The following is a 24,438-nucleotide window of genomic DNA, read 5'->3' as shown; positions in this document are numbered from 1 at the left end:
GCAAGAAATCAGTGAGTCTCAGTTAGTGAATTAGACACACATGAGAATATACAAAGGGCCTCCTTGCAGTTTTTTTAAACAATGCAAATTGTGTTGGTTGTTGCTCTTCCCTCCAATGTAGACAATAAGGAATGATAGCATATCCTGTGATTGCACTTAATTATTTCATGTGTCCCTTTGTAAGGAAGGCAACACATTAAAAACAGCAGTGGGCCACCAAGATGGCTCAGCAGGTAAAGGCACTTGCCACCAAGCCTTATGACCCGAGTTCAATCTCCAGGACCCACATGGTAGAAAAAGAGAACTGACTCCCAAAAGTTGTCCTCTGATCCCTAGACACATGGAGTTGTCCTCTGACCTCCAGATGCACACCTGTGTCCCTTAATAAGTATTTCTTTTAAAATATACAAATTAAAAAACCCAGCACTTTACTCATAAGACAAGTGAAATTAGTTGACACAAAAAATGCACTTGGCTTCAGCAAAGCCAATACAAATTGTAGTGTGTTGAGCTTCAATGAATGTCTACTGGATGTATGGACATATTCAATTCAAATATAAGAATATTTGGTCCAGTGTTTCATTCTGTCTCCCCAGATAGAATAAACACCTTACTACAACCTACATGCCACAAAATTAATCATAATGGTAATATATTCAATCTATTTTACTTGGATTTCTGAGAATCATTTTATATATTGTTTTGGCTATCAAATTTCCTATTAGTTACAGCAATAAAAATAAATTACATTAAGAGAGATTTTTCTGCTTAAATAAAATATTGAAAATAACTCTCCACTAAGAGGCTCCTGCTCTGAAAACATCACATTAGATGTCTACAAGTCTTAGAACACAAGACCCCATTTTGGTGAATATGAAACAGTGTTAAAATAGGTTACCATAGGTGTATAATTCTGAAGAAACTATGCTACCTAATTATTCTCCAAACTGACAACACCATGCTGAAATGGATATAACTTTAGCGGTTTCCACAGCTCTTTAAATTGAAAGACTGAAATGGACCACTAAAGTAATAAGGGGAGTAAAAGCTGGTAAATGTCAGGAGATGGTGTTCAAGATTCTTCTATTTCAGTTATTGATTTTTTTTCTTCTTAAAACTGAGGGCTAGAGGAGGTATTTTAAGTAATAAACTAGCAGCCATTACTTGCTGTTAAAATCATTTTGGTTAAGAGACATCTAGTGCAGATATTCAGAAAATGCCTCCACTTAACTCTCTGCAGAGGCATCTTTAACTGAATTGTGCCTATTATATACAGCAGTCAACTATTTGGTTGTTGCATTTTTTTTAAAAAATAGTGAATTTTGCTAAAGCACACGTCTGTCTTTATCCCGCAGCTAATACCTTCCTTATGTTCTATCAAGTGAGTAGGTAGCCTTGGTGGTGCTTCCTCATTTATGATTGGGTTTTACAGAGGATAAGCAACATCTCACACCCTTGCCAGTCTCAAGGAAGAAAGTATTTGTGTGTCAATAAACACAGGACACACCCTGTTGACAGCAGTAAAATTTATTCCTTAGAATGATACATACGAATACAATAAAGGTAAACAAACTTTTAAAATTATCATCTCTGAGTGTGCTTTTACTTAATGTTAAACGATCAAATACAGATATGTACACAATATAGAGCATACTTGCTATTCAAAGAGAATAAACCACATTTTTTTTTTTAACGTGTAAAATCCAGACTGAAACACAGGGTCACTTGTTAATGAGACTAACAAGCAAATCAAGTACTGAGCACAGTATTTGAGAGAATTAAAATAGAAAAGGTGAAAGAGGAAAGAAGCAATTTTTAATGGAAGATAAGCTTCTACGATGCATCCAAACTCTGCTGAGCATTAGTGTACAGCGATGTTACAAGGGCTTGCAGAAGAAACTCCCAGGTTAGCTTCTACTTGCTGACGTGCTCATCATTTCCCTGCTGTTTTTCTCTGAAATTCTTGGAGTTTCAGGTGAGCAGTAGTGATGATGTTGCACACGTTAGTAGATTGGTTAGGGACTTTGTGTGCATCGTAACTTTTTGAGTTGTTCAGTGACTGAAACATGACATTACTGGGCAAATATATGGTTGTTATTTGTCATGTTGATCTCTGAGGCACGCTTGGCTTGTTAGGGTCCATTGTTGACCATATGGACGAACTGATCACAGCTGATGTCCTTACAGTGTTCATTCACACACTAACCTTGAGAGGCTGTATTACCAGGAGGTGGAACTGAGGGAGCAGATGAAAGGAGCGGCCAGCACCCTCAAATCCCTTATGTGATAATATTAATTTGCAATATTTTTTCTAATACAAAATAAACTTGTCTGCTTCATAATCTCTTATTATGAGCCTTAGCATTTAATGGCTGCCCCATCTCTCGCGCTTCTCACCTAGTTATTTCTCATATTTGTCTCCAAGATAAAGATGTCACTCAGAGGAAAAACAAATCATAGTAAAATTAAAAAGTTGGAATCTGACAGTTCAAAGTAAGCATGCCTTTAGAATTCACATGCTAATTTAACGTGGTCAGGGTTTTCAAACGACAGAATTCTTGCTTTCTCGTTGGTAAAATGGGAGCAATGTGAGTTCACTATTGGATTGTTGGTGTGACTGGAATAGCCGCCTAGTCCTCAGAACCTTTGGAAAACGTCAGTTACCATTATCGCTCAAAGCGCTTTCTAGGAGTCACGGCTCCTGGAAGCAGTAATTACTCCTAAGAAGAACCGTTCATTTATCATCTTAAAGCAGCAGGGATCCTAGAAAATGAAGTGTTTTCCGTGGCAAGTGAGGGGAAATGCAGACTGCACCGCTACTGTGTAGCATGGAATTCTGGATGGCCGGAGCTGCCCCCAGGCCAGGCTGCGGCACTTCCCACAGGAGGGTTTGACGCAGTGGATGGTCATGTTACTTGGTTGATTTTTTTTCCTCCAGAGTGACGGTGCTGTGGTAGAAAGTGAGACAAAGAAACTGTGTGCCCTAGAACAAAAGGCGGCACCCAAAAAACCAACAGCCCTTTCCTGAGACTCTTCTCAATGACAGATAGGGGGCACGGGGGTTACACATAACTGTGACTTCAAGTTTCCTTTCATTCCTTCCTCTCTCCCCCTTCCTTCTTTCCGTTCATCCCTGTGTACTCTCAATAAATCCTCATGGGAAGAACTAACATCAGGAAGTATACCAGCAAACGGCTATTACACACATTCTCAGCATTTTACCACATATTTAGCATTTGTTAGGGCATCCTCATCCAGAAGATAATGATTTCTATAAGCACATTTTCATCTCAAGGGTACATTATCATGAAACATGATAGAAATTCATCATCTGGAAGGGGCCTTGATTTGAATTATTTTATTCTTCAATTTATTTCTTTCTCTTCATTTTTAAAGATGTATAGTGGCTTTCCCCAAGGCTCACAGGCAATCTCAGAAGAGGGGGTAGTAATGTTTTAAGAGCTAGAGGTCAGAGAAGACAAGGGGAAAAGATTGCTAAGATGCACCCATGAACTCACAACAGCCTTGGTGCCTGCACAAAACCAGAACAAAATCAAAACAGTCTACATTCCACCTTTGAGGTGGGAAAGGCTCATGGCTTTCACCCTTCACTAAGGCAATATTGAAAGGTGATTATTGCTGGGGGTGGGAGAGAGTCAGTTTTCGAAGATGTAGTCCCTGGTAGGTCAGTCACACTCCAGTGGGCGGTTCACACCCATGAGTATATGGGATGCACAAATTAGAAGAAGGCATGACATTGGGAGAAGGAGTTGGGGGAGGATCTGGGGTGAGTTCTGGGAGGAGTAGGGATGAATATGATCAAAGTACATTGTATGCAAGTGTGGAATGCTTAAACAATTAATGAAAATCTTATATCTAATAAAAAGAGCTGAAGGAAGGTGGTGAACTGATGCATTTTTGTGACTAGCTCTTGCAGAGTCAAGTTATTAGTTTTTCTTACCACCATTAAAGAGTAGGGGAGATGGAAACAGTAGAAAAAGAAGCAAAGAAAGGAAAGGGTGGGAAGAGATGGAAAAGAGAGTAAAGTTGGTGAAAGCAGTTCTCTGCTTTCCATCCCTCTCCTGCATCAGTCGCCTTACAATCCTTCTCCAGCCTTCCATGCTGAGTATTTTTGAGCTCACATGTCACATCTCTACAGACTGGCTGACCTCCGTTTCCTGATCCAACCAGATGATGCCACAGCAGCCTTGTGATGATCCCCCTGCTTGGCTAGTGTCTTCCTGCCCTGCTCAGATGGAGGAGTGGACATATACCACCCTTCCTGTTCTACACTGGCTCTACCCTTTCTGTTCCTCATCCACATGGTCTTGCTCTCCAGCTTTAGTGTCCTCAGAGATGCTGACAGAGGATGCTCTGAGCCATCCCCCTTCATCCTTGCAGGATGAAGCACATCTAGTCAGCAGCCTCCTTCCCAGGGTTACATCCAGGCACTGGGGAGTCCACCATCGACCACCAAAGCTTGTTTCAGTTCTGTTCACCAGTGAAGAAACAGAGAAATGTCCAGAATCTGTGGAGTGGCACAGACTGTCATCTGTCACACCATAGTTTCTTTCACTAATTTACTCTTGTATCTTAATCATTTTACTACTGACCCATTGACTGGGTAGACGAAGAAAGAGCCCAGTGCTCAGTGCTCCTCACAGCTAGTGTCTGTGTATTTTGTAAAAGAATTCCGGTCTGGAAAGATGACTGCCAGACCCTCTTGGGCAGTCAGAGACTGAGTATGGTCTGATAGGTGACACACCTTCCTAGCCCAGTGTGACTAAACCAGGGCATGCCACTTTAAAAGCTCAGACCATGTGTCTGCAATGTGAAGTACTTTCCAACGCTGCCTGCTAAATATTTCCAGTCTATGTGATGTCACCTATTCTTTAAATAAATGTTGCCAATTTCAAAGTGGTCATTCTCTTTCTCCTGACAAGTGGTCAGTTTGCAATATAAAAACCAAAGCATCACAACACATCTTCTGTACCCATTGTTAATTTTTACCAAAGTGCTACCCACAAGCAGAAAACAAAAACTATGGAAACCATCACCCTTTATTTGATAAAAATCATCTCAAAATAAAACTTGTCAATAGAGAAAAAACATGTAAGTTTTAGCTGGCCATTTGTTCCTCCTTTACCAAATAAGTCAATTAAAGACCCTTCATTACAACATGCCTGCTAATACTAGAGAATCTGTCAGGACAATGGCTCATTTGTAATGCTACAAAATCAGATCAGTGTGGTATGCAGCTGTTCAAGTTTGAGCTTCAGTAAGTCAGAGATAAATAGCAAATGTTCTCTAATGTTGATTAAAAAATAAATAAAAAAGAACTTCTACCCTGCTTAGAAATGAGATTTTGGCAAGAGGAAGTTAATGAAGCTAAGAAACCTTTCTTGTTTAAAGACGAGAATTCATACTTTCCTACCATGTGGTTTCTTTATGAATTTTCATTCTTTATTTTCTTGTCTGTTCTTGAAGGTATCACCTCAGATACAGCTAGGGAAATTCCCAGGAATCCACAAGGATGACCCCAGATTAGACTACTAACAATAGTGGAGAGGGTGCCTGAATTGGCCTACCCCGGTAATCAGATTGATAAAAACCCTAACTGTCATCATAGAGCCTTCATCCAGTAACTGATGGAAGCAGATGCAGAGATCTACAGCCAAGCATCATGCTGAGCTCTCGGAGTCCAGTTGAAGGGAGGGAAGAGGGATTATATGAGCCTGGGGGGGGGGGGGGTCATGATGGGGGAAATCTACAGAGATGACTGAACCAAGTTCCTGGGAACTCATGAACTTTAGACCAACAGCTGTAAAGCTGGCATGGGAGAGAGATGTGTAGCTTGGTCTGTTTGAGGGACCCTTGGCAGTGGGATCAGGATCGATCCCTGGTGCATGAGCTAGCTTTCTGGAGCCCATTACCTATGGTTGGACACCTTGCTCAGCCTTGATGCAGGGGGGAGGGGTCTTGGTCCTGCCTCAATTGAATGTACCAGGGTTTGCTGACTTCCCATGGGAGCCCTTACCCTTTTGGAGGAGGGCATGGGGGGCTAGTCGGGGGAGGGGGAGTCTGGGGAGGAGCGTGAGGAGAGATGAGAGGGGGATCTGCGGTTGGTATGTAAAATGAACAAAGAAAAAATTCTTAAAGAAAATGCCCCAAGTAGTGACTCAGATGTGTTTCCATGGCGATATTTACAGACACACACACACACACAAAAAAAAAAAAAACACCTCAAAATAGTTTTGAATATTTACTAAAATAGAAATTGATGTAGATAGTTCTTTATGTCAACCACAACTACAAGATATAAAGGATGAATATAAGAAATCCAGAGATCCTTGTCCTTTGAAAATTATTTGTAGTGTAACCATCCATGTGTAATTATTTAAGAGTAATATACACATCCTCAAATAGTTCCCCTCAACCACAGATGAAGTTGTTGGGGGTCACTAATCACTAAATGAAATGACTAAATAATATCTCATTGCTACACGTAAAACTGTCTAAGTGGAGCAAAAATTACTTCTTGGAAAAAAATTAAGAATTTTAAGTATGTTTCTCTCTAAACAAAGAAAACAGAGGAAATTTAAGCAGTCCCAGGAAGAATTGAACATTCGGGTCCAGTCTTCACTTCAGCGTGATCCTAATACAAGCCCCACCCTTCCTCCTGAAGGAGAAGGCGGAGAAGGATCATGGGAGGAGTTACCACAGTTTACTGTGAAAGCAAGCTGTTGAAGACTTCACCATCATCCTGGGAATCTCGCTATATACACTGGCCATGTTTACTTCCTAAACCCAGACTCTGCTCCCAGACACTCGAAGGTCGTGATCCCTGGCTGATGGCTTACAGCTGCTTTTCAACAGTTCCTCCAAAGCACGAAAGGCATTGTTAGATAAAGAAGTCACTAGTAGTGCGACCCCGCCCAGCGTGCACTCCTATTAAAAGGACCAAGGACCGGTGAACTGGACGGCAACTCTTCATTACCTGCTGTAATAAAGTAAACAGCTCCGGTGGCGGCAGCATTCCTGTTTTATATGTCGCCAGGTCTTCTTAACTGTTTATGGTAATGAGCTAACTTCTGAGATACATAATCTCAAAGAAAAACAGGACAGGAAATATGGGACTTTCACTGGGCTAGTATACGATGCCCTAGGTTAGTTTGTGAGGCGTTGTTTGCAGGGGTTAGTAAAGCTAATCCAGGAGTTTAAAACCTCTCACTTCAAAGCGTGTTAAGAAGTCTCAAACATCCTCTACGAACTAGGATGGGGAATGGAATTGTAAAAGCTACAAGGTTGGGTTAATTAGTCAAATCTAGTACGGCACTGCTTTTTTTTTTTTTTTTTTTTTTTTTTTAATTTCGGGAGAAGGGGGCTTTCACACAAAAGGTGAGCATCCCGATCACCAGGTTGGAGGCAGGCTGGCACAGACGGGGAGAAAGGGGTCCACCATGTTTTTCTCTCCATCTTTTCTCTTTTTACCTGCAAGAGGAAAGATTAATGCTGAAGGGAATGTCCAGATGCCCAATTCTGGGCAGGAAATCACCTGCTTTGGGACCTGCCATGTTTCCTTGACAGTTGAAATCATGAATACAGAGCTGTCTACTTACCAAGGATGCTTGCCTAAAGGAGAAAAACTGACACCACGGGCACTGGTCAGTGACCCTTCATTCCTCATCAGCACTAACTGAAGTTCTAAAGCACAAGAGTGGTGTCTAAAACTCCTAGGCAAAAGCCAGAATTTACACCCAATCCCCCACCCCCAAAAGAAAGAAAGATAACCGATGGAAATGAAAGAAAAAGGAGAAAAGAAGGCTTGAGCTCCTGGATTTTAAATTTCATTCTGTTTAATTCAAGTCTAGTTACTAACATATATGTGCTGAGGACTTGTAATTATACAAAGAAGAAGGAGGAGGAGAAGGAGGCGGTGGAGGAAAGGAAGGAAGGAAAGAAAGAAATGAAGGAAGAAAGATTTTTAGATTTAACTTCTAAGAGAAAAACATTCATAAAAATTTATGTAGTATTCCCTTTTGTAAATTTAGCACCTGATATTCACTGACTGGGCAGCCTTGTTCTCAATGAAAGGAAAGACCTAATACCAACTTGCCTAATGTTGAAGGCCAGAGCCTTCCTGTCATCGAATATCAAACCTTTAAAGAACTGGACATGTATGTTAATGTTACGATATAACTGTAAGTAAGGCTTTGGAAGTTTCTATTATTGCAGAGTTGCTTCTCTGTGCTTTGAGGTTGGGAATGTGGAGAGACAGGGCTGGAGCAGTCACATAGGGTGTATCCTCAACATTGAGGTGTCTTTGTGTTCTTGTAGGTTGTTGAGACCCAAGGTCCCTGAGGAACCTAACTATTTCCATCAGCAACAGCCCCCGAACCTGGAGAAATTCTTGAAAGGTAGGCAAAGCTTTCTCCTTGAGAGCCACTAAGAATGCTGGGAGCTGCTGTTTAGAGGTGTGTTCTTTAGGTCCATAGAACCCAAACTCTTCCGTTTCCATAGAGGAGTCCTGTCCTCTGGTTTGTCCCAAAGAATTTCTTACTAATAGTATTGGGAATTCAGAAGATGTGAACATTTTATTTTTATTATACACAATCTGTAAAAACCTTTGTATTTATGGACTGCCATGCACCACATGCATATATTATAGGATGCTCACAAGAAGGAAAGTACACGCATCTCTTCACACATTTACCGCTTCTATATGAAGGAAACACTTGAAATCTTCCTTCTAACTTTTGAAAAATACATATAGCACATTATTCACTGCTGTATTTTTGCTGTCAAAACTATAATGCGATAGAACACCTATCACCGTTCTTCTTAACTTTAACAGGACAGCTGTTGTTCTTCGGTCCCTCCCCATCCCACACTACTCATCCTTCAGGAAGTTAGTGCCTGGTACATTTCTCCTAACATTTCCACTGTGTTCTCACAATGACTATATTTTTTTCTAAAAGTAATACACATCTTAAAGCTAGGTGCATTTTCTAAAAAACTAGGTAGATTTAAAGTTTTCCCTGAAATCTGGTTACTGTCGTATGAATTCCAATGCCCTTTGGAACACTGGGACTGTGTTCTAGGAGTGACCTGAGAAATGTCCACACACCTTCACTTATGTCTTCAGGTTGTCCTGAGTGAGACTACTGCTGACAGAAAGCACTAGGCAATTAGCAACGGAAGTGATTTATTTCTCGGGAACCAGCATGCTGGAATCTGCGATTACTCATGAGAACATGAAGTACAATAAATCCTCTTAATGGAAAAGCACTGTGACAGGGAAAAGTCTAAGACCCACGCCTTCCTGTTCTTATCCAATGGGGAAGTCCCAACACAAAGTAGACTTCACATTGGTGGGATCCTAAAATCACTTTGAGAGAAAGTAGAGGGTACCAGCTGTGGAAAAGCTGCCTTTGTAGACACCAAGAGAAATTCTAGAATCACTTGTCTAACCTTAAACATTCCTTCTTCCCCTCAGTGTATCATACATTTAATCCCAGTAATAGTTAACAAGAGTTAGAGGACCCACAGCCTTAAACCTGCCACTGTAGTGTCCCACACTGGCCAACAGGTAAAAGCTTTGTCCAAGTGCCTCCCCTGTCTTTGTGTAGCTAGGAAGCAATGGGAGATCCAGGGCCAGGGTCAGAAAGGTATGTTGATGGGGGTTGGGGGGTGGGGATGGTGGGGGGTGGGGGTGGGGGTGGGGATGGGGGTGGTGGCGTGGCTGCTGCTGGCAAGTAGAAGCTAGCATGCAGATGTCATCCCCAGGACAGAAATGCACTTTCTCAAAACTAAACATGGCAGCCTCCACAAGAGAAAATGGTTTTGCTCCAAAGGGATTTTACATAAGCAATACCTCCCATGGTTTTCTAACAATCTGGCTGATGCCTTTGTCTTCTTCTGTTCAAGACAATGAATGGAAAAGAGACTTTGTTAATGAAATTACCATTTTAAATAACTCACACTTCTGTACCATTTATCTTCATTTTGGATTACTAGTAACTTGTGGCACTTGGGAGAATTTGATCAAGTTTATATAAAGAATGTGTCCCAACATTGATAGAGATTAATACTTCAAAAGTTTGTTGTCTAATTTGTTCATTTGGGAAAATTAAATATAAAGGAGAGAAAGATGAATTCAATATTTGAATTTTGGAAAATCAGCATCTGTCATATTCTGGTGCTATTATACTGTGGCAGTTGAGAAATTTTCCTAAAATTCCTTTTGCCAGTGAAATAAGATTAATAGTCCCAGTACTATCACAGGAATTTTGTAAAGTGTGTGCAGGAAATTTTATATAAAAGCCCTGTAGACTTGTACACTGTAATTTGAAACATTTAAAAAGTGTGTGTGTGTAATGTGTGTGTGGAGAGGACCCATTTCTTTTTTGAGACAGGGTATCCAAGGTATCTCACTGGCCTGGAACTCACAAACTAGAGTTCACAGGCTGAACAATGAACCCCAGGGATCTACCTCTGAGACTCCATAGCATTAAGAAAACAAATGAAATCCATCACCCCTGCATTTATAAATCTAGGTTCTGGAGACTGAACTTGGATTCTTTTTTTTTTTAAGTTTTTCCGAGACAATGTTACCCTGTGTAGCTTTAGAGCCTGTCTTGGAACAGTGCACCACCCCCCACCCCTACCCCCACTGAACTTAGATTCTTAAGCCCTTTACCAACTGAGCTATCTCCCTTCCTCACTTTGAATGCTTACGCTTAAAGAATTATTCTTTTTATTTCATGAATGTGTGCATGTCTGTGTGTGGTTATGTGCATGAGTGATGTTGCCTGAGGAGGCCAGAAATGTCAGATCCCCTAGAATTGGAGTAATAAGATGTTAAGAACCAATTAACATGGATTCTGGAGATCAAACTCAGGTCCTCTGGAAGAAAAATGTGCACTTTTACCTGCAGATCAAACTTTCCAGCCTCATGACTTTAAACTACGTGAATTGTATGTTGTAAACAATACAAAACAAAACAAAAATTACAGGAAAACGGATCAAAATTTTTTTTTTTTTTTTTTTTTTTTTCGTTTTTCGAGACAGGGTTTCTCTGTGTAGCTTTGCGCCTTTCCTGGAACTCACTTGGTAGCCCAGGCTGGCCTCGAACTCACAGCGATCCGCCTGGCTCTGCCTCCCGAGTGCTGGGATTAAAGGCGTGCGCCACCACCGCCCGGCACGGATCAAAATTTAAGTGTTTGGGGGCCAAAGAGAAGATTGCAAAATGAAGCTGTAACACTACTTACTATTTCTGCTCTTGTATTTATATCTGCATTAAGGTACATAGCAGAAAAATATGAATTACCAGAATTTTCCTTTGCTATTAGGCCAACCATGCAAATGTTATGGGTAGTGATAAAGCTGCCACATCAGTTTGGTGACTTTCTATAGAAGAAATATTTTTAAAAATAGAAAAGGGCTTTCATCTGGATTTCCACATTGATTACCAATCTCACCAACATTATTTGAATCGGTGTTCCATTGTTTTGTGTTACAATGGTCAATCTGCATTGAGAGTTGACATCCGATTGATTGTCTTGATTCAAGCCTTTCTCTTCTGCTAAGTACCTATACTGCCATAGCATCTGATACATGGTGCCTAATGCATCCATCACAATATACCATGGAATCATATACACTAAATTATGTTTTCATATATATTTGCTTTTATTTCATATTCTCAGTCTGTGTCATCATAATATAAAGATTGGAGTTACGGCCGGGCGGTGGTGGCGCACGCCTTTAATCCCAGCACTCGGGAGGCAGAGCCAGGCGGATCTCTGTGAGTTCGAGGCCAGCCTGGGCTACCAAGTGAGTTTCAGGAGAGGCGCAAAGCTACACAGAGAAACCCTGTCTCGAAAAACCAAAAAAAAAAAAAAAAAAAGATTGGAGTTACAAAAACAATTATTTGTCAGCATAATTCAAATTATTTTCTCAAGGTGATCAACTTGACCTCTATTGCTGCAAGCCACAGGAAAATGTAATGGAATCCAGCTACTATGACAAAAGCTAATACTTGGAAAGGTCAAGGACCTTTCTGAAGGTCAAGCCATGGCTTAAGAAATCTTGGTGATATTTTAGCTAATATATATATATATATATATATATATATATATATATATATATATATATATATATATATATATATATATATATTAGCTTGTTCCTACAGTGATTTTCTTGTATGCTATGTGTGCTTCCAAGAACTCCTACCAAGCATCCAAGGCCAAACGATCTCCTGAACTAAGGTAACACCCTTATGGAAACAATGCCAGTATCCTAGGTCAGGTGGATAGCTTTATTTCTTGTGCAATTTTAGCTGAGACCCTCCTTTCTTACACAGCCTTACTAACATTATAGACTCCTAACATTTTTACCTAACCACTTCTAGAAATGTGGATTGAGCACATAAATTCCCTTTTTGATAGACTAACTAATCATTAGTTCTCAGTTGACCTCCTCCTTTACCACTCCCCTTTTGGGTTATAAAAGAAAGCCTGATGGTTGCTGCCTGAGAAAAACTCTTATTTGCCTTTATGACCTTGTAAGAATTCAAGCCTGGTGACCTTGCTCTCCCAGAGGATTGCTATTGCTTGGGTTTATAACTGAATACCTCGGAGCCTTGGAAGAACTGAGAGGTACAAGGAGACTGAGAGGAGGATTTAGAGGAGAGAACTTGAGGACAAGATGGAAGATGAGGAAGAGCCAGATGGGGAAGAATGAGATGGTAAGAACAAGATGAGAAAGACCAAGATGGGGCAAAACTAAGATGAGAGAATTAAGATAGAGGGGACAGCAGATAAACATAGTGAGAAATCAGGCAAGAAAGGAGCTAGGCATGAGAGCAGAATAGAAGCTGTGTAGAAAGAGAAATGATACAGAACAATAAAGTGTATAGACTAAGGAGTTTTGTGTACATAGATTAATTTCCTATCATCAAAGATTAATTATCAGCTAGTTGTAGATTCTTCCTGGACCCTAGGAGGGGACTATCAAGGGGCTGGACCCCCATGGTTCCCTTTACTCTATTTACCTGCAGGACTTTTAGGTGCCATTCATTATCTGTGCCTGCTCTAAAATGTATGAAATTTACATAATCCTCAACCTAATTTGGCATTACTGTCCAGTAAGGACACACACAGAAGCAAAATGTGTCTTAGCACTATAGTGGAGACTGAACACCCACAGGTCCCCGAGGTTCTTGACTGCTTCTTTTTTTCTGGTTCTTGATTACTTTAAAAGAAAGTTGGGCACCACAAATCAACCACAGAGCAATGAGAAATCCCAGTTCATCAAAATCTGACTAGTTTCTCAAAGACAGAGACTGAAAGTAAGCCATTTTCTTTCAGCTTCCACTGAGGAATATAATCTCACAGCTAATGGATTTTAAATCATAGTCGTACTTGGAAAAGTTATCCTTTCTTGTGTTTTTAAGAATATATTAAATAAAACTGTAGGTTCTAATTTTAAGTAGCCAGCCATTTTCTCCATCCTATGCTTATTCTGACCAGACTGGTGCTCATTTCCAAAGTCCAGCCTTCGTAGGAACCACTGTTGAGAGCCTGCTCTCAGTAGCATTTTCTTGACCTGAATGAGTTGATTCTCAGAAGGAAGGGGAAATGCTTAATTTCTGGGCCAGCTTCACTATTAATAGCCAGCGTAGCTGTGGTTTAATGTGGAGCTGGGTCAAAAGGCTTCAGAATGGCGCCTAGCTGGTCCTCCTTCCAGCCAGTGTGGGCAGCGAGGACCATTCTGCTGTCTCAGTCCTGTAAGGCTGATGAGACAGCACCTCTACTCTGTCTCTGTGGCCAGAGTTACTTGGCCAAAGCAAGTGGAAAGCTCAGGCTGTCATCCAAGTCTCTGAGGTGAACACGTATTTTTCTGGCTCAGATATTTGAAAAAAGCTACCTCTTTAATTTCACTGTTCTTTTCGCCTTTACATGTTTATTTCTTGCCTAGGTCTCTGTCCATGGTGTGTGTGTGTGTGTGTGTGTGTGTGTGTGTGTGTGTGTGTGTGTTCATGTGTGTGTGTGTGTTTGTGGTATATGGTGTGGTATGTGTGTATTCGTGAGAGTGTGTGTGTGTGTGTGTGTGTGTGTGTGTGTGTGTGGTGTATGGTGTGGTATGTGTGTGTTCGTGTGTGCATGTGTGTGTTGTGTCTTATGAAGTTGTATGTATACCTACACTCCTCACTTGACATGTGTGTTAAATGAAACCTGTGTGCCTGTTCTCCCCAACTTCCTGATGATTAAACTGACTGATCTGAAGTTCCTTTGGAATAATTTCAGCCTGCCAAGCTTTAATAATATTTTTAGTATAAATCCATATTTGATTATTTAACAATGATAAATCAGATGTAAGGACTCTTGAAGACAATTAAATATTCATGCCAAATACTACAGAAATTTAGTTTTTGACCTAACTCAAAATATTCTACAAAATTTAAAAGATTTTTGAGCCCCATTTCCTTCACTATTATACAAGAGCCCTGATTTTCCATTTAGAATCCTAAATAACCTAAAAGTTAGTGACCAGCATATTTGAGAGTTTATTTTGGTTGTCAAGTTGACACAACCTAGAGTCACCTGGGATACAAAACCTCTAGCCTTCCTGAGGAGATTTATCTAGATTAGGCCATTGAGGAGGGAGGCTCCACCTTAACTGAAGGCCACACCATCCCGTGTGCTGAGGCTTTGAACTGCATAAAAAGGAGAAAATCAGCTGAACACCAGCGTTCCTCCCTCCCTTCTTCCTGGCTGTGGATGTCACATGACCAGCCACCTCCTGCTCCTGCCTATATGCCTTCCACGCTTGGTGGAATGACTTTCCCACCATGATAGACTATACCCTGGAATTGTGAACCAAAACACCCACCCCCCCTTTCAATGTTACTTTTATTTTGTAACTTATTTTCAATAAGGAGTAAAGTCACTGAGAAGAGGAAGTAACTGAGGGCAAATAAGGTTGGATTTACTAAACCCCACAATGCTTTAAAGATATTCACAGGAATGACTCACTATCCTCACTCCCTCACTTGATGAAGCAACCAGAAATGCTCATGAGCTTGTAGCTTAGGTTCTCATGGCTTGGTCACCAAGCTCTGAATCTATTGGGGGTGGTAAGTGGGGCTCCTAGGAGGCAGAGCTTAGTGGAAGGAAGTTCCGCTATTAGGGGAACATTGAGGGCCATGGGGGCCTCAGCCTCGCGTCTCTTTGTTCCCACTTGCCATGAGATATGCAGGTTGCCTTTTCTTGTGCTTCTTGGGGTGATGGTCTGCCTTGCAACTGGTCAGACAATGAACCCAACTGATCAGAGACTGAAATGTGTGAGATCAAGACTGAGAATAGATTTTCCTGCTTCCAAGTTATTGGTTTTTGTCACTGCCACAGGAAGCATATTTTCTTTTATAAGACAAGTATCAGGGAGACATAAATTTATAGCAGTGTTCTTAGGGTAGATTTTTGTGAGAAGTATAAAATATCTAAAGTGAAAGAGTGTTTTTTTTTAATTAATACAAAACAATTTTCACTGTAAGCATCTCAATAGTAAGCATTTTCCAATACTTTGACTATGTTACACACACCTGTGGGGAGCGGAGGTCACCCAGTGTAAGTGAAGTCCCTGGGGAATGTGCATTGTTGACACAGTATAGTCATGCCAAAAAAGAATGCCTCAGCACTATGGGAGTGGCAAAGCCTTTCCAGGTGAGGTTCGGAAGGATGGCAAAGCCTTCCTCGGGTCCAAGTAGAAATGTTGACAGTGTGTGGAACAATATCCATTGTGGCTTTCTCTTCCTGGATGTTTAATGCCTGAAGACTGCTCCTGCACAGAGACTGCACCTAGGAAGACTATGGAGCTCCTCCCCAGCTCTATGCAGTAACTCTGCCTCCCTGCTCCACTGTGTATGATCATCACGAGGAGCTGCCTGGGAACTGCGGCTTCTCCATCAGAGAGCCCAGACTACTGGATCCAGCTCTTCTCTGTCTGTGTGTCTGTCCTTCCTTCATTCGCTCACTGCTCCTTAGAGTTCCAGGTCTCACACTGTAAAAGGAAACAGCCCACACCTCTGCTTTAAGGTTGATTCTTTAATCGCTTTTTTCACTGACTCTGTATTGTTTCTGATTAATGTCAGTACCCTTCTCAAGGGAAAAAAAACTTTCAGTGAAATATTCTAAAAATAGTGTCAATGCTATTATACCCGGAATGCTATTATTCTGCAGGATCATTTCAACATTTGCATTTGTGCTCCCTCTGAGAGATTTTGCTTATCTTTTTCTTTCATTAATCTTCATTTTTTGTTGTTTGGTTGGTTTCCCTTGTCAGGGAGACGCAGGGTGAGTGGCTCTGTGATTTTAAAGGATTTTAGAGCTAATCTTGTCTTATTTTAGTGTGTCAATATTGGACTTAAACTGTACCATTGTAGGGCAGAGTTCGGTCAGCCTTTCCACCGTAGTCGGATTATTTCCTGGTCCCCTGCCTCCTGCCTTCCAGGGAAAAGCACACGGTTTCCCACCCAGAACAGAGGAATCTCCAACATCACCAACAACTGTCCAAGCACCCACTGAGTGATGTCTCTTTCTGCCTCATTGGACAAGCTAGAGGACAGGCAGTATTATCTTTTCAAACTATCATAAACTATGTGTGTTTCAAACCATCCCAAAAGTACACTTCGTGAACAAGGTGATATGACTGGCAAACTAACTACCATGGATTTGTGAGGACAGTAGCCCTAAATACACAGCTGGCTGGGTGGATTGTTCCTTATACAGACTTGGCACACCAGGCCATTTCAACATCTGGATGCCACAGAATGCTGCGGATCCAATGCATCCCACAGTGACATTATCTAAACAAGTATTTGCTGTTTACCTAAAGAAGATCCTGGGAAGTATGAAGGAGAAGAGAAGAGGGCTCCAGGGTAGGGGCAGAGACTTCAGTAACTCATCAGCTCTGCTCCCCAAACTGCTAGCCCCACCCTGCATCTGCCATGTGTGGGGTTAACTGGATCTCCCCTGGTAGAAGGCAGTTAGTTCAGTGGCTGTCACCTCTAGGATGGCTGCACATACTCCATGTATCTCTGTTACAGTGGCTGGTATCTTAGGTTCGGTGGTTTTGAAATTTTTGTTACGAGGTAATTATAGATTCACAAGCAACTACAAAAAATAATAAAAATTAGCACATCCTCCACTTCCCCACCAGGACGACCTTTCATAAATCTGAAGTGCAAGGTCACAACTCAAACCTGACATGGATGCAATCAGGAGACACTTTTCACGTGTTTATTTACAATTTCTATATGTTCTCATCAGTGAGATGTCTGTTCACATCTTCTGTCCAGGTTCATAGTGGGTCATTTGGTTTCATGGGGAAATGAACTGTTTCTACTTGTCTTGATATAGCTCCTTCCTCATTGTGTAGACAAGTTCATAGTAGATGGTTATTTTTTTTCAACACGTTTAATGGGAATACTCCATTGCTGTATTAGTCCTATATTGCTTCATAACAAATTATCCCCAAACCCAGCAGCTTAAAGACCAGGAGCACTGCTATCTCTCACAGTGTCAGTGGGTGGATGAATTATTCTTTAATGTCTGAGCTGAATGGTTCTTGATCAGTTTCTCTTGGTAGTTGAAAGCTGCAACTGAGATGCCAGCAATAATCATATGCCCCCAATGGCTCACTCCAATCACTGGTAAATCAGCTTGGGGCATTGGGGAAGCACATTTCCTCCTCTTGTAGACTTCTCCAAGGGGCCATTGACATCTGTTTCTGATATGGCAGCTTTCAGCAGAGACTGAAACATCACTTCTGCTCACCCACAGAGTAAACAAGCATGACAGAGGTCACATCCAGGTTGCTGAAGCAGGAAACAAGAGTCACTGGGGGCCATCTTGTGGGCCAGCATCCCAGTCATCTTGTTATTACTGCTACCCAATAACCCACTGTTCATGTACTGTTGCGTCTTTGTAAAGAAGATTCTTTTCACTGGTATTACTAGCAGAACACTGCGTTTATGTTTGGTTTTCTGGAGTTGTATTTATTTTTACTTATCTTCTGTGATTCTTGAACAGGAGGGATCCTGCTTGCCATTGACCTTCACAAACTTGTCTACATCAGATCTTGGAATGTGTTTCTATTTCTCCTTTTATTTATTTTTTTCCTTGTTAATTTAACTGAAAAACAAGAATTTCCCACTATATCCTCAGCATCTTTTCCAAATTTTTTGAGTTTGGGTCTAACAATATTTAAAAGGCTGGTGTCAAAGTTCTCAGTTCAAGTCATCCTCCTGCCTCAGCTCTCCAAGTACCTAAGCCCAAAGATACATTTCAAGGGCTCAGCTATGTATGCAATGTCTTTATCTCTTCTGAATGTCTTCTTTTTGATCCTCTATGCCGAAATAAGATTTTATCAATTGTAACCTCCAGCTTTCTAACCCACTGCTTGTCTGTCACTGAGACACTGTCTATCTGGGTTTCTATTTTCAACGACTGTGTTTTTACATCACTAAAGGAGTTTCCTCTCCCTCCTAACTACTGAATTTTTATAGCTTATTGGTTGGCATCATTTTGACTGTGAATAATTTCCTAATTTCAGCATGATTATTTTACGTTGGATTTCAATCACTATCCTCTGAACTCTTGACTTGAGTTGTATTGTTTTTCAGTTCTCCCTCTTGACTCTCTTAATGCCATGTGCTGCCTTAGTTACTTGGTGTATGTGTTTTACATGGTTTCAAGTTTTATTTATCTGTTTGTTGGGACCATGAGGAGAGATGAGTGGAAGACTCCCTGTCTTAGAGTAATCTTCTCTTTTTGCTAGAGTTTATCCACATCTTGAATTTTGTCTATTGAACTTCTGGGAGCATACTATTTGAAGTACAAAGCCTCTTAAAGAGATAAATGTTATCCTGCATAAGTTTAGCAGAAATATTTCCAACACGGACATCAGAACTGATAGAAAAGGCCGCTTCGGAAGAGGGGAAACTGTACAAGCCCTGGTTTCCAGCTTGAGCAGAGCTGGTGAATCAGATTCTGTACAATGGTTTCTGGTCTCTCCTTTAAGCCATTTTATACAGAATTGGTGTTTACATGCATTCAAGTGCTGCAGTGTTTTACAACAAATGATGTCCTCTGCCTGGATACGGTGCCATTTTGATGAGCTATTTTCAGTCAACAATGCTGCCTTTTTCATTATGCCTTGAGCCTAACCAACATGCAGCAGAACAGTTTCCTCTAAGTAGAATGCTCCATGTGATAGATCCCAAGTTACAGTCACCTGTAGTGTTTGTTTAGAAGCAGCTAAGCTTTTAGATACAGTTTGTATGATTCCCTGAGGCTTTACCTGTGGGAAGTTTGGTTTCCCAATGGTGGAACCTTTACAAAATAGGGCATATCATGAGATATTAGGCCATGGAGAGTGCTTTCTGTTGTTTTGATATCATTCTCATGGTACAAGTTACACATACGCAAGAGTGAGATGTGATGTGTGCCTTTCCATGTTATCTGTGTCCTTCACTGCTCAGGAGAGCTGAGCCAATGACAGTGTCAGGCTTCCAGCCTCGTAAGCTGTGATGTATATGAACCTGCTTTCTTTATACACTCTCCTACTTCAGGTATTGTGCTATGGTAATCAATAATAGATCCATATGAAGGCATTTAGATTTAATTAATTGTGTCCCTTCTAAACTTAACTGAAACTAATAATTAAAAGCATGCTCTATTTTCTGATACATACAACTTTCATGAAGCTTCATGCATGCACCCACAATTTCATTATAGATACAAGTGCACAAAAATACATACACACATAAATGCACATAAGCTGTGGGGCACCAACATTTTCTGCTCTGCATTCTTTTTTTTTTTCAAGGTAATACAGGTTTAAAAACGTCTACATTCTGTAAAGTTTTGCTGCATAGGCACAAAGGCTGAATTCAATTCCCAGCACCTGCATAAAAATCTGGGAGTTGTAGAACACAGTTAAAATCCCAGAGGCAAGAAGGCAAAGACAGCTGGATCCCTGGGGCTCACTGACAATCACCTAGCCTATCAGGCAGTTCCCAAGTCAGTGAGAGACACTGTCTCAAAAACACAAGGTAGATAGTTCCTGAAGAAGAACATCTCGGGTAGGTACTCCTCTGGGGTTTACACAGAGAGAGAGAGAGAGAGAGAGAGAGAGAGAGAGAGAGAGAGAGAGAGAGAGAGAGCGCCTCATGTTCTTTCTTATGTTTTAATATTTGTGCTTTTGTTGCTTCAGTCTTCTGATATAGAATAATAATTTACATACTAATCATCATGTTATCAAAACTTCTCTTATACTCCTCAGAGGAAAGAGCTTCCTCCCGACAATGTTCATTATATCTAATGGCACTGCATCTATGTTTCAAATCCTGGTTACCTGAATATGAATTGCTATTAGTCCCTCTTAAACCCAGTGAGCTATTATTCATGTGTAATGTCTACCCTAGGTAGAAGCAGTAGTGTTCCAGCCCACAGAAGATGCATTCTGAGACCCACAGGGCATACATGAAACTGCAGATAGCATCATATATTAATCCTACATGAAAATTTTATGTACACATGTACTTATGATGAAGTTTAATTTAAGACTTAGGAACACAAGGAACACAAATAGATTAATAACTAATACAAAATTATGAAGTTATGGTGTGATGAAACATTGTGCTTTGGAACTTTTATTAAGTAAAATGAAGTTTATTTGAATACAACAAATGGCTACAAGCAACTACCAAGTGGGCAGGCTATACAACAGTGGTTCTCAATCTTCCTAATGTTGAGGCCCTTCAACACAGTTCCTCATGTCATGGTGACCCCCAACCATAAAATTATTTTCATTGCTACCACATAACTGTAATTTTGCTACTATTCTGATTTGTAATGTAAATATCTGTGTTTTCTGACGGTCTGACATGACCCCTGTGAAAGGGTCATCCTACTCCCAAAGGGGTTGCAACCTATAGGTTGAGAACTGCTGCTATACAATATGCTACACTGACCAAAGAATGACTCACATCCCAGGCAGGATGGAATGGGATACATGTGATTTCATTGTGCTACCCAGAAGAATATATTATTTAAAGACCATGAATTACCTATATCTGAAGTTATCTATTAATTATATTTAGAATGTTATTGATCTTGGGTAATTGAGACCACAGCAAGCAAAACTTCAGGTGAGAGTGGGCTGCTATATACTCCATTATGTTTTGAGAAATAGGTGTTGGTTATTAAAGTACTGAGTGCACACTGGTGTTCCAAATGCAGCTTACAGTCCATGTAGACCAAGCCACGGTGGAACTCAGAGTTCCACCTGCCTCTGCCTCCTACTCTGCTGAGATGAAAGGCATGTGCCATCATACCTGACTCAAATTTATATTCTAAGCATGTAGTTTATAGGATTTTGTACTTTTCCATGAAATAACTAATTACACAGCTTATGATTTCCTGAACTAGATGCAAAAGTACAATTAGATGGATACATTAATAATAACATCATCAGTTTTATCAGATACAATATCAAGGACTGTTTATCCCTTCACCCTCTAATCCAAATGTATAAAGCATTCAGAAGGCCTGCAGTGTTTACACTGTGATTTACATCAGCTCCAAAGTCTATTTACTTGTTACATACAATAGACATCTTTCTATCACTGGAATGACTGTGATTGAGCATCATTCATTCCCCATGCAGCATCCCCTTCATTCCCCCATGAAGCATGCAGCACTGCCAGGGCCTTACATGCAGCACCATGCACCTCCTGCATGTACTTGCTGGGCTCTTGTCAAGTACCTCTCTCCCTAGAACCAAAATCTGCTATAGAAAAAAAAAGTGTCTGTTTTAAGTGTCCACATACTACCGATAATAGCATCTTTTTAAAATTAGTTTGGGCTCTGTAAAAATATGAACAATGGGTGGTTATTAATTAATAAGCATGTGTGTGTACATAAAACACCCTCTACAGTGTATGCTAATATCACCATGATGCTCTTACCATGATCTTGAGAACAATGATGTCCAAGCATTACAACATGAACCCTGGAGCAACATTAATTCTTATTCTTAAAATATGCTAACTGATTTTTAATAAGGTCCTTATTTAGGATTCTGCCAAAAGTGTACTTGTAGCTAGTGTCTGGTTAGAAAGAAAAGTAGACTTGTTTCTTTTACAGATAACTTGTGCAGGTAGTCAATGTCTCAAAAAACAATATACTCTGAATGGAGAGGCTGAACCCATGTGAAGTTCTGTTAACCTGGGACTGTGTGGATATTGGGTTTTTATTTTATTAATTTGTGATAGATGATCTGTGGAATGGATAAATGAGTTTATTTGGACAAAGAAATTTCAGCCAGGTCCTTGCTACCCCTTTGCGAGACTGAAGGGTTTTCAGCATTGCCTCATGTTGGTCAAGGGTTCTCTCTGTGTTTTCACAGAGAATTAAGAAGCGTGTAATCCTGAGGAGCATCACTTTCACATGGATCTGTAGAGGGAATTCAGTATAGCAAGCCCCAAATATTTTATTTACTAAGTATTTGTCTCATTTTCAAAATTTGTCACAAAAATGGCACTTAAATAATATTTAAATGTTAAGATATATTAAGTGTAAAATTTTTAAAAACGTATTAAGAAAAAAAGGAGCCATGAAATTTTCAAAGGCTTATGTGACTTACTAAAATATTATTCAAAATGCATATGAATTTTATAGTAGACAATAATGCAGTTATGTGCAGGCTGATGTAAAAGTACTGACATTCTAAAGGTTTGGAGAAGAGCTCATATATGAACCACCAGAGAAATCCTAAACAAATACTTGAGCAGGCTTCCTTGAAGGGTGGTAAAATGTGGGCAACAAATGACAGAGAGAGAACATTAAAGGAATACCAGATCAACGAATAGATGTGGAAATACTAAGGCATTTTGTGAGCTGCTGGATATTTAGAGTTGGTTACAAGAAATGGGACTACATTAAGGTGGAGAGTCCAAAGCCAAACCATGGAACTGAACTAAGAGGGGTGCCTTCCTTGTGCAGGCAGAGGACCAGTGAATGGCAGTCCACAGCTATCTATCTCTCTAAGTCATCCTCCTCCATGGCAGAGGGGCAAAGACACTATATTTGCTATACATGCATAGTCCATCTCGTTCTCAATTACATCACCTACACCAGCAAAAGCAGTAGCAGAAAGTAAGCAATAAATAGCAACGTGGTAATGCACCGACCCACATTTTAGTCCTATGACAATCATGACAAATATTTCACATTTGTGGTTAAGGTAAGTAATGCCCATCATTTTTCTTTCCCAGTTTAAAAGAAAGAGGTAATTGTACTATACCACACACTGGAAACCATTAGAAGGAAATGAGAAGCTTGGCGAGTGTTTAGCTTGAAGCATGGTCACTAAGAGGCTTGTGGTGTAACTTCCTAAAAGACACATGGCCAGCGACACAAACAGAGTGAGGGCTTTTACTACTTTTCTGGTGTAAGCCATCCCGATCTGTGGGGAGGAAGCCAAAAACACATCTGCAGTATGGAACGGTACTATAAACACATGAGGATTTGAATATCCAGGGTTACCAGAAGACTGTCCAAATTACAAATGTCAAATACCTGGGGGTTCCTTTTCATTGGAATTGTTGGCCACTCTTACCTCGGACAACAAGGTCAGCCGAAGCTGAAGAATTGTCCACGATGGTCTGCGCTGTGCATGTGTATCTTCCTGCATGCTTCAGCTGGGCATTTCGGATGAGCAGTTCCCCATTGGCATCGAGCTATGAGCAAAAGCAGGAATGTTCAGTCAGTGCGTGCCCATGAACCACACAGCATTTAGGATGTGGAGGTAGACTGCTTTCTCCTACTAGGAAGCATCTGGACTAGACCTGCCAAGTGCATGTCTTCGTTCAGCTTCTGCTCGAGCCTCAGCTTTCCAATTGGAAACTAAAGAAACAGAACTCCAGCCCTTTGGGGCTCCACTGTCCTTGGCATTCCATCAAAGAGCAACAGCGAAGAGAAGCCAGGGATGGACTCAGTTGATCAGTAGCTTTTCATGTTTTATTTTTGACATTATAATATAATTATAACATTACCCCTATCATTCTTCCCTCTGTGCCCTCCCATGTGCCCCTCCCCACTCTCCTCCATATTCATGGCCTCTTTTTTTAATCACTAATTTTTATTGCTTGCACATGTGTATTTACATATATATTCCTAAATATAACCTATTCAGTTCATATAGTGTTACTTGGTACTTTGAATAAAAAAAAAAGTCAGCGTCTAAGAATCTTAGTGCTATCAATGTGAGTAAATAAATGTTTCATGACTGAGAACTGTTAATTTAGTTTTGCAAAGCTGAGTAAATTGACCAAATTCAAGTTGTTCCATGGTTCATCTTACAAAGATG

The 24,438-nt window shown here is 40.5% G+C and overlaps 1 protein-coding gene across 4 annotated transcripts in view; it reads right to left on the bottom strand.

Annotated features, from left to right (window-relative positions):
• The window catches only part of Cntn1 (contactin 1), a 305,783-nt gene that overhangs the window by 63,797 nt on the left and 217,548 nt on the right, over positions 1 to 24,438 (bottom strand). For 3 of the 4 annotated variants that reach the window (XM_052748698.1, XM_052748696.1, XM_052748697.1), the window contains one exon: positions 23,689 to 23,809. In XM_052748698.1, the coding sequence (XP_052604658.1) occupies positions 23,689 to 23,809 (121 nt within the window). Of the gene's footprint in view, positions 1 to 1,511; positions 7,492 to 23,688; positions 23,810 to 24,438 lie in introns of those variants that run through there. The other variant, XM_052748699.1, reaches the window with a different exon arrangement.

This window comes from Peromyscus californicus, unplaced genomic scaffold (assembly GCF_007827085.1).
Source record: "Peromyscus californicus insignis strain IS unplaced genomic scaffold, ASM782708v3 Scaffold_20__1_contigs__length_68692818, whole genome shotgun sequence".
Taxonomy (NCBI): Eukaryota; Metazoa; Chordata; class Mammalia; order Rodentia; family Cricetidae; genus Peromyscus; species Peromyscus californicus.
The sequence above is the reverse complement of the archived record's forward strand: the minus strand, read 5'-3'. Positions and strand labels throughout refer to the sequence as shown.